At 53.3% G+C, this 13,768-nt stretch overlaps 1 protein-coding gene across 1 annotated transcript; it reads right to left on the bottom strand.

The window, feature by feature from the left end:
• Nucleotides 1-312: 312 nt before the first annotated feature.
• ITPRIPL2 (ITPRIP like 2) lies at nucleotides 313-12,857 on the bottom strand (the record flags this gene model as incomplete). Its single annotated transcript, XM_085075324.1, has 2 exons — nucleotides 313-2,111; nucleotides 9,308-12,857. A coding segment is annotated over one exon (1,707 nt), but the record flags the coding sequence as incomplete, so codon positions are not given.
• Between the last annotated feature and the right edge of the window lie 911 nt (nucleotides 12,858-13,768).

Raw genomic sequence — 13,768 nt, 5'->3', positions numbered from 1 at the left:
AGATTTGCAGCAACCCAACACTGGAGCCAAGGAAACAGAACTCTGAGCAAGACAACCACAAACCCCAATGTGCTCCATTTCAGAAGTCAGCACCACCACAGACGGTGCCAGCCGTGCTCTACTCTCTCTTCTGGCTCTCCTCCATATTCCTCTGGCCAACTCCCAAGGTGTGGACTTCCTGCTTCTCCATCATTTTGTCACTTTAGCAGTCTCCTCCTCAAGAGCACATAAACCTGCCAATCACAGTTCTGTGGCTGCAGGTAGCTTTTAGTGTAAAAAAGGTAACAAGGAATTCAAATGTTGAGGCACAGATGTTTGAACACAGTTGTTTATTATTACAGTGAAATATTCAAACAAAACCACCAACTTTTTATGGAAACAACAAAAGTGCAAATGTATTTTGGGATTAAATAGGAAATGAATTTATAAACGTTTCATTAAAATGGGCTGACATTTTGAGCCTACAAACACTTTAAAAAAACCAAAACAATAGCAGCTGAACACTTCAGTTTTATCTTTGGTCTTATGATTAACCAGCAAAAAAGTTGTACCAGGAATGTCCATTACAAACAGACACTTAAAATTTACATTACTCTGCAGAAATTTAAAATCTAAAGAGGAATGTTTGCAAGATATTTGGTCAGATAAAATATAATGCCTTTGAGAAATACACAGCATTCTTCAATAGAAAATGAAATCACATATATGAATTTTGATTCTCTAAATGAACTTATTCTCTTGCAGATGAGACTCCTCTTCCCAGCTAACATTCAATAAAAACAACTTCATTTGCACAGTCTTTGCAAAATTAGGTTGCAGGTAAGAGGACCAAGAGCCCACATTTGTGCTAAATAATATGCACTTTTTTCTGTGTTTATGTTTCTGTTTACACACACAGAGGCAACCAGACTGAATCCATGGTACATTATAACAGCTACAGCCTTAGCAAACAGGTATTCATAACCTTGTTGTGTATCCATGGGCTGGGAGAGGAGCAGGAAGGCAAAAGGCCCACAGGATTACTCATATGGGTCAAGTTCTCAATACACCTCCCTGCAGATAAGGCCCTGAAACAGCTCCAGCACACAGCAGGTACCAGTGCTGTCATGTTTCTGTGGAATAAGATGAATATTGTAACAGAAACACAACTTCTATCAGCTCCTTTTGTCAATTGTATTCATGAATGCATGCTTTAGAGCAGATAAGGAAAATACATTTAGTATCTCAGTGGTACAACTGAGCCACCAAGTGCACACACATTGCCTCATGGCAGGAAGCCCCCTCACTTCAAGAAGGCTCACCCAAGCCTAAGGTGAAAGCAAATACATGCATTTTCTCCATCATTAACTCAAAGCATGCCTTGCTGAACAAAAACTCACTGCAGATCTGCCTGCATGGGTAATAAACTCAGGGTTTGCCTCACTTTCTACCCTGAAGGAATCAACTGCTTTGGAAATACTGTCAAAGCAAAACCCACTTAAATCTCTTTTCTCTACACTCCAAATCCACTTGCTTTCAATAGCTTTCCTCCAGTTTTACCCATGTCCTTTGGCTTGTTTGCAGTGCATCTTCACTGAGAGTTTACCATCATCCTCACTCAGCCCTCAGCCCAACTTTCATTTTCTAAACTATTTACATTCTCCGCCATCTCTTATCATGCATTTTCCAATGGAACTCTCTTCTTCCTGACCTTACATCATTTTAATGAGAAAGTCCTTACCAAGTGCATTACAGGTTTCCATGTATTGTGGCAACACTAAACAAATGTACACCCCTCTGCAGCGAAAAGATCCCTTTTCAGAGACAAGGATGCAGTGATATAAACAGACAGCTGACTGAAGCAGTCATGATGCCAGAATTAACAGCTCAAGGGTTTTTATGTCATGAGTTCAGGCAGCCACAACACCCTGGGCTGGCCATCTAGTTCTTCTTTGGGCAAAAGATTCAATGGCTTTGATTGCAGAACTGCGTCTTATTTTAAATCCCAAGAAACACAAGCCTGCAAAAATAGTACGTATCATGGTCTGCTACCAAAAAAAAAAACCAACCCAGAAACACCAATGTAGCTGACTTAGTCTTAAATACCATGTGCAAAGAACACTGGATCAATACTACTGTCGCTGTTGAGCAGCTAGCAGAGTAATGAATGCATCGGTTCTCAGTAGCAAGAAGGAATGACCTTTATTGTTTTGATTTCATCACATTTATAGAGTTCTCAAAAGTCACCCAGATTGGTCAGTCAGAAGCCTTCCCCCAGGCCTGATTGGCCAGGCCTGCACTGTCCAAGTTCTGGGACACTGTTCCAAAACATCCAAACTTTATCTTTATTTACAAAAACACAAGAAAGCTTCCCATGGGAAAAACCTGTGCTAGCCACAGCTCCCCCTTTTTGTTTAAGAACAGAAGGCATTGCTTGTGAGCCCCAGTGGATCAGCATGAAGGATCTGTTTGGTAATGGCCAGTTACCAAACAGAGCCTAGTTGAAACTCAAGGGGTCTGTCCGGAGGTGGCCAGCCACCGAACAGAACCCGAACCAGATGCTGATTAAGATGGTCAAAGAGGCCCCCATGCAATACCCTAGATAAAAGTATATATAAAACTAAATCTACATATAAATCTGTAATTCAACAAAACATGCTTTCAAAGTCCTTGCTTTCTGACTCCATGAATGAGTTTCAGTCTCTGCTTGTGGATGGACCGGCTTCTTGGTCATCATCAGCAGGATCACTCGGTTGGTGTTCGGCATTCTGGTTGTTATTTTGAGGTTGCTGGTTCTGTCTTGGGAGCCGCAGATCAGGGCGGACGCATTTTGCAGGCAGCCATCGTACCCCAGTATCTGTGGAGACGCAAGCATACCCTCGACCCCAAGCAATAAGCTCATGAGGGCCTTCCCAGGTGTTAGTAAGTAGGTTCCGTACCCATACCTTCGCCCGGGGCAAACGCAACTCGCCTGATGACTGCAATGAGAGAAAGTGGTTCAAAATCACAGGATTATTCGAGTTTGGTGGCACCGTAAGATGATTGATTGTGTACAAAGCTTTCTCCAATCGACTCTGTGGTGTTTCCCCATGCATTCCCCCTTTTTGCCTTTCCAAGACACGCTTTAGAGTACCATGAGCGCGTTCCACAATGGCTTGGCCAGTAGGAGAATGCGGAATACCAAACGTATGGTCTACACCCCATAGGTGCAAAAACTGCCGCGTCTTCTGTGAGGCGTAGGCAGGACCATTGTCGGTTTTCACAGTGGCTGGCACCCCCAGGACTGAGAAGGCTAATTTCCAATGGGCAATGGCATCACGACTTTTTTCTCCAGTATGGGCAGTCGCCCACATAGCTGAGGAGAAAGTGTCAATAGACACATGCACATACTTGACTCGGCCAAATTCTGGAATGTGTGTCACATCCGTCTGCCACAGCTGCAAGGCCTTTAGACCTCTGGGGTTCACCCCCGATGGCAGAGGAGCAGCGAGTCCGTGGCAGTCAGCACAAGCACTGACAATGTCACGAGCCTCAGTTGGCGTCAATTGAAACTGCTTCTGCAGGGTATGTGCACTCTGATGAAAGAAATTGTGCGATGCCTTGGCTTGTGCAATTTTGTCAGGCTGAGGTGCCACCCATGCAGGGTTGGCTAACATGTCAGCCCTGGCATTGCCTTCTGTTAAAAAGCCTGGTAAATTGGTGTGGCTTCGAATGTGCAGAATATAATATGGATGCACTCGAGCCTGAATCGCCTTCCACAGGGTTCGCAATAGCGAAAACAGAGTCGCGTTATTGACTTCTTTTAGAAGTGAACAATCCAAACGTTTGGTTATGTCTGCTACATAAGCAGAGTCGGTGACCAAATTCAAAGGCACCTGAGAGAACCGCTGAAAAGCCATGGCAACTGCCTTCAATTCAACCAATTGAGCAGAGCCTGTCTCGTGGCCTTTCAGCACCTGCCCCTCAGATCCTTCCTTCCAGGTAACAATGGCCTTTCCTGTTCTCCCAGAACCGTCCGTAAAGACGGTGGGTCCATGGACCGGCACCCGGCTGTTCTTTGGCCACAACATGAGATTGACCGAATTTGCCAACTGCAGCAATTTGTGACTGGGCAGATGATAAGCAATCTGCCCTGAAAAATTTTGCAGTGCACTTTGCAAAGGAGCGCTATTAGCAAGACTCCATTCGAAATTGTCCCGTGGTACTGGGACAACAATCGTTGCGGGATCAGCCGCCATCAATTGTAAACACCGATATCGGCATTTAATTATCAGGCAGGCTATCAATTCGAACAATGTGGGTGCTGTCTTTTTTGGCTGATGGGGCAAAAAGACCCATTCCAGGATGTGCAAAGGATCATCCCATTGTTTGTTCCACTGGCCAATGATACCCGTAGGTTGGAGGTCTGGAGCAGTAATGAAAACAGTGATATCAGTAGAGGGATCCACTCGATAAACCTGATGAGCGGAAACAGCTTGCTGCACTTCATTCAGCACTCGTCGCGCCTCGGGAGTCAATTGTCGAGGTGAGTTTAGGTCAGAGTCCCCCTTTAAAATATTAAAAAGTGGGGAAAGTTGTGCATTGGTCAGTCCCAAATATGGGCGTAACCAGTTGATGATGCCTAGCAATTTTTGGGCATCATTCAAAGTCTTAATAGTGTCTGAGAACTGCACCTCTTGATGCTGTATGGTTCGATCCAAAATTTTGACTCCCAAATATTTCCAAGGAGGCTGTTGTTGAACCTTTTCCGGAGCAACTTGCAACCCATAGGAATGCAAGGCATCGAGCAGTCGAGGCTGTAACCTCCGCAACTCATCCTGGGTGGCTGCTGCCACCAGGATATCATCCATATAATGGTAGCAGAGTGCCTCAGGAAACTGCTCACAAATTCCAGACAAGGCCTGCGCGACATACCATTGACAGATAGTCGGGCTATTTTTCATGCCCTGAGGTAACACTTTCCATTGAAACCGCTTTACAGGCTCCGCATTGTTAATTGCAGGCACAGTAAAGGCAAACTTTGGTCTGTCATTGGGGTGCAAAGGGATTGTAAAAAAGCAATCCTTCAAATCAACGATCAAAATTTCCCACTCAGTGGGAATCATCGTGGGTGAAGGCATGCCAGGCTGTAAACTCCCCATACTTTCCATCACTGCATTGACTTTCCGGAGATCTTGCAACAGTCTCCATTTCCCCAATTTTTTCTTAATCACGAAAACTGGGGTGTTCCAGGGACTGGTAGAAGGTTCTATGTGTCCCTGTTTCAGTTGCTCCTGAACCAGCTGACAAAGGGCGACTAATTTGTCTTTCGGCAAGGGCCACTGTGGTTCCCATATTGGTGTTTTTGTCAGCCATCGTAAAGACAGCGTGGAATATGGTGCGCCCTTGCACACAGTGACCCCTATCAAAAATTTGTCGTGATCCGCACCCCCCAAGCTGCCAACACGTCCCGTCCCCAGAGGTTCACTGGAGCTGGAGTGACATAAGGCCGAATGGAGACCGTGTGTCCCTCTGGATCCTTCACCAACACAGGTCGCTTACTCAATCGACTCTGCGTTGTTCCCCCCAACCCCGCGATATTCAGTCCCACTGGGCACAAAGGCCACGTAGGAGGCCACGAAGCGGCGGAAAGGATCGTTGCATCAGCACCTGTATCGATCAAACCTCGGACTCGAACTCGATGTGGACGTGCTTTCGGCATGATGAGGGTACATGTCATCTGTGGCGACTCATTGGAGATAGATGCAGCCCAGTAGACCTGCGGAAGTCCTGGCAGTTCAGTGCCGTCACCTCCGCCAACTTGCTGGTCTACCCTGGAAACAGGAGACTCACAAGGCAACAAGTGAGCAAGACAAGTGTGTGCAGGAATGGTGACAGGAGGATCAGGAGTGGAAACCGTAGCATGAATTTGGCCCTTGAAACCAGAATCTATGAACTCTGGAAGAACCAGGATTCCTTGGTTAGTGGCCTCAGGCCCTGCCATAAGCAGTGCACTGGTTCCCTGATCCAGGGAACCATCCACCTCCAAGGGAACCCTGTGGGCATCGTCAGATTCTAAGACGACTGTTGCTGCGGTGTAGGCGTTGACCCGGGCTGAGCCTTTGGTGCCTCCTCCACATTGACCGGGTAAGCCTGGGCCATCACCTTGTTCTGGGGGAACTGTTGTGATGGGGGGCAAATCCCCCTCTTTGCACCCCTCATCACATTTCCCGACAGGGGTCGACCATCTACATGGTACTGTGACCTGCAGTAGTCTGAAGTGTGACCTGGCCTACCACACCTCTTGCACTGAGGAGTCTCGGTCCCTGAATTTCCCTTCTTCCCGGAATTATCTTTCTGTTTAGATTTGACCCGTTTCCGTTTGTTCCCAGATTTGGGCTGTTTTTTATCCTGATCAGCGGGTCCCTGATCTGAGGACAAAAATGCAGCCAAGGCAACTTTTCCCTGATTTTCGGACTGCACCCTGGCACAAGCTCGCATCATCTCCTGCACAGAAGGATCCCCCGGTAGGGTATTGATGATCCTTCTACATTCGTCATTGGCATTGTCCCTTGCTAAGTGTTTCATCAAGATCTGTCTCGTGGACGGATCATCAACCTGCTTTTCCAAGGCTGCTGCCAGCTTCTCAAGAAATGACATGTAAAGTTCAGATTGCCCCTGCCGTATCTGTGTATACCGTGTTTGTGGGGCAACTACCTCAATTGTTTTCAAAATGGCTCCCATACCGAGCTGTTGGGCTTGCTCCAGGATCCGAGGATCCCAGGCAGCTTGGACGTTGGGGTTGGAGAAAGGTCCCTTACCCATGAGGACATCAACCCCAACCATGCGCCTAGGGTCCTCGGCAGGCAAAGACACATTTTTCCGCAGCTGATCCTCGACCAGCGCTTTCCAATTGTCTTCAAAGGCACTGTATTGTACGGGGTGAAACAGCACCTGAGCCAGATACATAATATCAAATGGAGCAAGCAAATCACTATTTATCATTCTAAGAACTTGCATCACTGCCGGAGAAGACACCCCGAATGTCGCGACCTTGGTCGCCAGGTCATTTGTCACGCGCCAGGCGATGGTGGAATGGCTGTTCCTTGTGTCCATAGCATCTGGGCCAGGCACATACACTGGAAAAGCCTGAGCGTCCCCCCGAGGGAAGCCATCACCATCCGAACCTGCCACAGCAGATTCGCACCCCTCCTTCTGTTTGGGGAATCCAATCTTCTCTAGAAGTTCCCAGTCCCCAGCCTCCAGTGCACCCTGCTTCACCGATTCCCAGAACTGCAGGGGGTCGCGCGGGCGAAAAACCCCCATGCCGTTACGGCGTCTCCAGGGGTTCGACAGAGCCCAATGCCCTTTCTTTCTCGTCGCCCGCGCGAGCCTCCGCCCAGGAGGAAGAAAACCCTCCTCATCATCGTCCGAGTCGTCGGAGCAGGGCTTGCAATCAGCACTCCCCATCACAAAGGACGGCGAGCGGCCGGAGGCAGCGTCCCCGCCAAGAAACTGCGCGGTGACCGGGACGGGGGAGGGGCAGGGAGACGGCGGCGCCACCGGCGCGCCGCCGGGCGCTCCGGCCACGCCCGCCGGCACAGCGCCAGCACGCTGCGCCAGGGCCTCACTTGCCACAGAACCCGACAGGGGAACCGGCACCCGCCCGGGGCCAAAGCAGCCCCTTGCCGCTGGCACCAAGCCGGCCGTCGGGCCGCCAGGAAGTCCAGACCCCACTCGGAAACCCGGGGGACGGACTCCCTGGGCAGCCCCACACGGACCGTGGGGCCTGCACGAACAGACCTCCATCCGCTGCCGAATCTCAGCCACTTCGGCCAGCAAATCATGGAAAAACGAAAGCGGAGGAAAAACCATCGCGCCCGGCACGGACGCGACGTCCGCCGAGCCGCAGGGAAGCCGGGTCGGCCCCGCACCCGCGGGAGCGCCAATCAAAGCCCCCGCGGCGGAAGCACCGCTCGCCGGCGGCTTCCCCTCCGGCCCCACGACCGCCCCGGGGAGTGACCCCGACTGCCGGGCCCCGGCCGCAGCCGGCGGCTGAGCCGGCGCCTGCTCACACGACCCCGACGCCACGGGACCGGCCGCACCCGCGGCCACCGCGGCCCGGGGCTGCGCCGCCGGCGCGCCGGGCGGGCTCGGCAAAACGCCGGCCTCTCCCGAGCCGGCCGCCGCCCGCGCGGAAACCCCCGCGCCGGCCGAGACCACCGGCAAATCCGGAGCCGGAACCTCCGCAGCCGCAAGCGACTGGCCCGCAGCCAAAGCGAGCAGCCGGGACTCCCGGTCCTCCGCAGCACTCCCCACCCCCACCCAACCAGCCCCCGCCGCACATCCCGGCTGCCCATGGGGGAGGGGCAGCCCGGCGCCATTCCGCAGGGGAGGGGGGGGGTTCCGAGGCTGCGCACATCGCGGCGGCAGAGGTGGAGGGACCTGCGCGGCGGCCGTGTCAGAGCCGGCCCGCGATCCCCCATCCCTGTGCAACCCGGCCAGCTGCTCCGTCGGGTGGACATAAGTGCGCTTCGGTAGATCAGCTGGAGAAACAAACTGAGGCCTCGCGGCCGCATCCGCCGCCAGGAACGGGACGTCAGAATCCGTCTGGGTCGGCGCGTCCTTCACACACCGCCCCACGGCCGAGAGCAGGGGCTCCACGCCCGCGCAAGCCGAGAGCTGCGAGTCATAGAACGCCTGCCCTTCCAACGCGTCCCAAATGTCTCTCCAAACCTCATGGAAGCGGACCGTAGAACGATCACCCCGCATCCACTCCATGACCAAAGCGCGGCCGACCACAAACCAAAAATCACAGTCCAGCGCCACATCCCAAACGGCCCGGGACACGTGGCCCGCAACCCAGTCCAACAAGGCCCGAGCGACCCGCGGCGACTGATCGGACGCAGGGTCATCCTCAGAGACCTCCAAAAAGGCCCGCAAGAGCCCATCGGCAGGAATGGGGGGGTCCATGTCCGCAGCAGAATCAGCCATGCCTCAGGGCAGGCGGGGTGGGGGTCGGGCCCGGGGGCAAGACTGCCGCGTACCTGCAATCGAACGCAGTACACGTCGGTGGTCACCAGATGTCGCTGTTGAGCAGCTAGCAGAGTAATGAATGCATCGGTTCTCAGTAGCAAGAAGGAATGACCTTTATTGTTTTGATTTCATCACATTTATAGAGTTCTCAAAAGTCACCCAGATTGGTCAGTCAGAAGCCTTCCCCCAGGCCTGATTGGCCAGGCCTGCACTGTCCAAGTTCTGGGACACTGTTCCAAAACATCCAAACTTTATCTTTATTTACAAAAACACAAGAAAGCTTCCCATGGGAAAAACTGTGCTAGCCACATACTACCTATAAATACATTATTTTTATTTGTAGAAAGAAGCACAGCGCTTCGAATACAAAAATAACCCAGCTTGTGGGTGTGACCTATGCCATAATTACCTGAAAATAAGACTGCAAGAGCAGTTAAAAAAATAGACAGAAGTAGGCAAACAGCTGCCTAGGGAGTGTTTCCTTTTAGAAAAATAGATTTGTATAAAGCTTCATAGATTTTGAAAATGTTTGTTTTACACTCTGATGCACAGAACTGTGAATAAGGCACACCAATACATCAGGGAGAGGAAGAGCAGGTTAGTAACTTCAAGTTATCCTAGAGCTTCCCAGAAGTTACACTTGGTCCTTCACAATTCATTTGAGAGTGCTCACTCAGGACACAGCATAGCAGGTAATAAAGCACATGCTCAGCTTCCTGAGTACCAGCAACTCATTTTGGGACTTAAATCATCAAATACTTGAGCAGGTGACCAAATAAGCAAGGATTTGAAATACTGAATTTTCTGACACCCTGGCACACCTGCACTGGGGGCTAAGGACACTTGCAAATCTGATTGCATTACAACTCAACAGGTTGTTCCAGCAACTGGGACATAACCAGGCAAAAAGTGGCAATTATCCGCCTCATATTTATACTTAGCGGACACCAGAATCTGTAGCCTAAGACTGCCACTGTACCACAAATCAGTGCCAAGTAATTCTGAAGTACCCTGAAATATTTTACTTCCTTCTCCCCACAATAAAGTAACAATTTGCTATAGTACAGCACTAGAAAATCCCATCAAGGTTTTTGGTTCAAACACTGACACAATCAGACAACTGGTTAGGCAGTCGTCCAAAAATCCCACCAGACTCCTACCAGGGAGCAGGAGGGTGGAGCAGTCAGCTTATGGCACTGAGATCTGGACTGGTTTAAGGTTTGTTCCTAAACAGAATACAGAATTTCTTATTTTGTTGTTGGTCCTTGAGGTAAAGCATATTCTAAGCAAATAATACTTGAATACAGAAACAAATAATAAAACTCAACTAGAACCCACAAACAAATGAACCTCAGTATTTCTTTAAAAGGTTTTCCTTGGGATAATTCAAACATCACTCTTATAACAAAATACTAATGCCTCCTCAACAGCAATATTTAGTGCAGCCAATTATCCAAAAATAAGGCCTTTGTGAAAATAAAGTGCTATTTGTTTCCTTCTATCTGCATTTCAATCCTTCGGTATGACCTTCACTTGAACAGAAAAGTAAAACTAGATTCTTCATGCTGTTATCAGAGCAGTTTCACTTCTTCCCTCAAGTTTACATTAACATATGTTACATTTCTATTTAGCACAATGTGCTCGATTACCCAGGAAATTTAAAGCATGGCATTGAGCATTTCAAACTGTGATCCACACCCATGCTCTAGTGCTCATCACATTTTAAGAACATCTTGGTACACTGAGGGGAGGTTGTTTGCACTTCAAGGATTTTTAAATCCCAAATGGATTTTGTATCATAAAACCTCAGAAAAAGCTCAATTTTGCCACTAAGACAAAAAAGTTAACGTGGATTTCTAAAAATGTCAGTTTGAGCCTTTTAGTTTGCAAACAGTCTAGTGAACGCAACACTTCACTACTAAGGCATTTCCCCAGAAATTTCAAAATTTTCCCACGTACAACCAACGAGATTAAAGAACAATTTCAGTAAGTCTCAGCCTGGTCTTCTCAGATCAGGGACCAAACCACAGAAGCACACGTCATCAGTCCCACCGTGCTCAGGCAGACACAGGCTCTAGAAGCACCAGCAGGCTGTGTGTGTGCAATGGATGCTCCGGGAGAGTCCATGGGTGACACCAGCTCTCCCAGCCACCAGCTCACTCTGCCGGTGGCTCCTGCTTGGCCTCAGCCATGTGCCGGCACGGGGTGGGCGCTGGGCGCAGGTACCGCGGGCTGCTGTACATCCTGATGATGTGTGGCGCCTGGATCCACGTGCTGATCAGCTGGAAGGCTACGAGGTCCAGCGTGGCTCCGTCGAAGGCAGACAGCAAGTTCACGGGGGCTGCTTCCTTGAGGAAGCGGGGCAGCGCCACGGCCTCGGGGATGCTGGTGTTGCCCAGGAAGAAATCCATCAGCACCTGCTTGCGCAGGCAGTCCCTGAGGTGCAGCACCAGCTCCTCCAGCCGCTCCACCAGGAACCGCTCATCCCAGGCCTCCAGGGGCCCCTGCAGCAGCAGGGAGAAGAGGGCCGTCTTCAGTACATAGGAGGAGAGCACCCGGCCCCACTGGGAGCAGAAGGGCTCCTCCAGGCTGTGCCTGCGCAGGTCCCGCAGGCCCTTGAGGATCTGCAGGCACTTGAGGTGGCAGGAGGAGGCCGGGGCCTGCTCCTTCAGCCAGCCCAGCAGCCGCTGCTCGTGGCGGGAAGCGTTGAGGCCCCACAGAGCCTCGGGCGGCAGGGAGCCACGGGGGCCGTCGGGCGGCAGGGCCGTGAGGTAGAGCGCGTCGCCGAGAGGGATGGCTGGGATGAGGCGCACGGCCATGGAGATGTGGCAGCAGACGTAGTCGGAGCAGGGCAGGATGTGTAGCGTGGGCGGCTGCCCGGGGCAGGCCGAGAGGCTGACGCGGCAGCGCTCCTGCAGCCGGTACCGCACGGCGCCCAGGCAGCGCTGCAGATGGCCCTGGAACCAGCGCAGCACCAGCCCCGAGCAGAGGTGGCTGCGGCCCTGCAGCTCCACGCAGAAGCCCTCGGCGAAGGGCCGGCAGCGTCGTGTCCAGCCGTCCCTCGCCCGCAGGCCGCAGACGAAGGCGCCGCATGGCCCCGGCCCGTCGGCACAGCGCGGCTGGGGCTCCAGGTGCGGCGGCAGCCGCAGCGGCACGAGGATGTCGAAGCAGTCGGGGCTGCGGACCTTGTGCTGCTCGTAGGCGCTGCCGATGCGCACGAAGTCCCCGCGCAGGCTGAGCGCCAGCGGGCCGGGCTGCAGCCCTTGCGCCTTGGCGGCGCGCACCAGCTCGGCCACCACCCGCCCGACGTGCGCCTTGCTGTGCCCCAGCACGTGGGGAGACACCCGCAGCTGCCGCGCGTGGAACCGCTCCAGGGCTCCGCGCCGCGCCCCCGCAGCCCACCGCGCCCCGCCGCGCCGGGAGCCGCCGCCCGCCGCGCCGCAGCAGCGGGCGAGCAGGCAGCCGAGCAGCAGCAGCGCCGAGCCCTTCAGCAGCGGCACCCCGGACCCCGCCGCCTCCGCCGCCGCGTCCCCCGGGCCCCCCGCGTCCTCGCCGGCCGCGCCGCCGCGCAGCGCCTGGTAGAGGCAGAGGAGCGCGGTGCAGAGCGCGGTGAGCAGCGGCCAGAAGCCCCGCACGCGGAGGGGGGACACGGGCAGGGCGCGGCGGGGGCTCGGGCCGCGGGGGAAGCCGCCGCCCGGCCCCGCGGGCGGGAAGCGCCCGCCCCCGCCGGCCCCCTCCTCCGCCGCCCCGGCCGCCCCCAGCGCGGGCCGCGCCGCTGCCCCTCGCCCCGCCGCGCCCCTGCCTGCCCCGCCGCCGCTCCGCTCGATCCGCCGCCGGCTTCCTCTTCCGACGGAGGCGGCCCCGCGTCAGCCGCCGGCTGAGCTCAGAGGAAATGCCGCGGGCGGCGGCCCGAGGGCCGGGGGCGTTGTCCCACGGGGGCCGGCCCGGGGCGGGAGCGGCACCGCCCGCGAGGTCGCGATTTCCAGATTGCCCGGTTTCCCGCCCAGGCAGCCTCGAAGTGCCCGAGGCCGAGTCCCGCCTTCCCCCGGCCCGGGCAGAGCCCCCGCAGCCCCGAAAGAGGAGCGAGAGCCGGGCTCCGTGCCCCCCTCACCGCATCAGCGCCCTGCAGCGCGTTTGGGTGTAAAACGGCGAGTTTCTGTAGCCTCCCGACAGGGCACGGCGGTGGCACGGGGAGCACGCCTGCCGGGGCTGCCGTGCCGTGTCACAAGCTCCACGTTGCACCTTTTTCCTCAATTAAAAATGTTACAGGCCTGTCCCACTGCAGGAGAGCCCCTCCGAGGGTCTCGGTGCCAAAGCAGCAGCAAAGCCGTCGGTGCCAGCGCACCAGGGTGTGTGCCCTACTAACAGCTGCCTGCGGTTCATAGAGTCATTCAAAAGTTTTTTACCTTGTGCCCAAAGTATTCTGATACTAACAAATTAAGAGGGAAGAAATAACCCCGGGGGTTAAATCTATTTGAAATAATTTTTAAACACATCGTTTGCTGGGAGTATGTTAAACCGTCTCAAGTATTGACGGGGACAGGGTCATCATCCTCAACTCCTGTTTGCTTAATAAATATTTACAGAGTTTTGAAGCTGTTTGCTGAAGTTTAGGGACCATCTATGTAAGCATTCTGCTCACTTCAATTTTGGATGATAAAGTTCTTATTGCTGCATCTGCACGGTGGCATGGGTGGCTCCACAATGGTGAAAAGCAGTGCTTGAACACAAGAAACTGAACCCAGCAAGCTGAAAATGCTTTAACAAGGAGTGG

The sequence above is a fragment of the Lichenostomus cassidix genome, chromosome 14 (assembly GCF_008360975.1).
Source record: "Lichenostomus cassidix isolate B80296 chromosome 14, HeHo_3.0, whole genome shotgun sequence".
Classification (NCBI taxonomy): domain Eukaryota; kingdom Metazoa; phylum Chordata; class Aves; order Passeriformes; family Meliphagidae; genus Lichenostomus; species Lichenostomus cassidix.
Note: the sequence above shows the minus strand (reverse complement) of the source record. Positions and strands in the feature narration are given on the sequence as shown.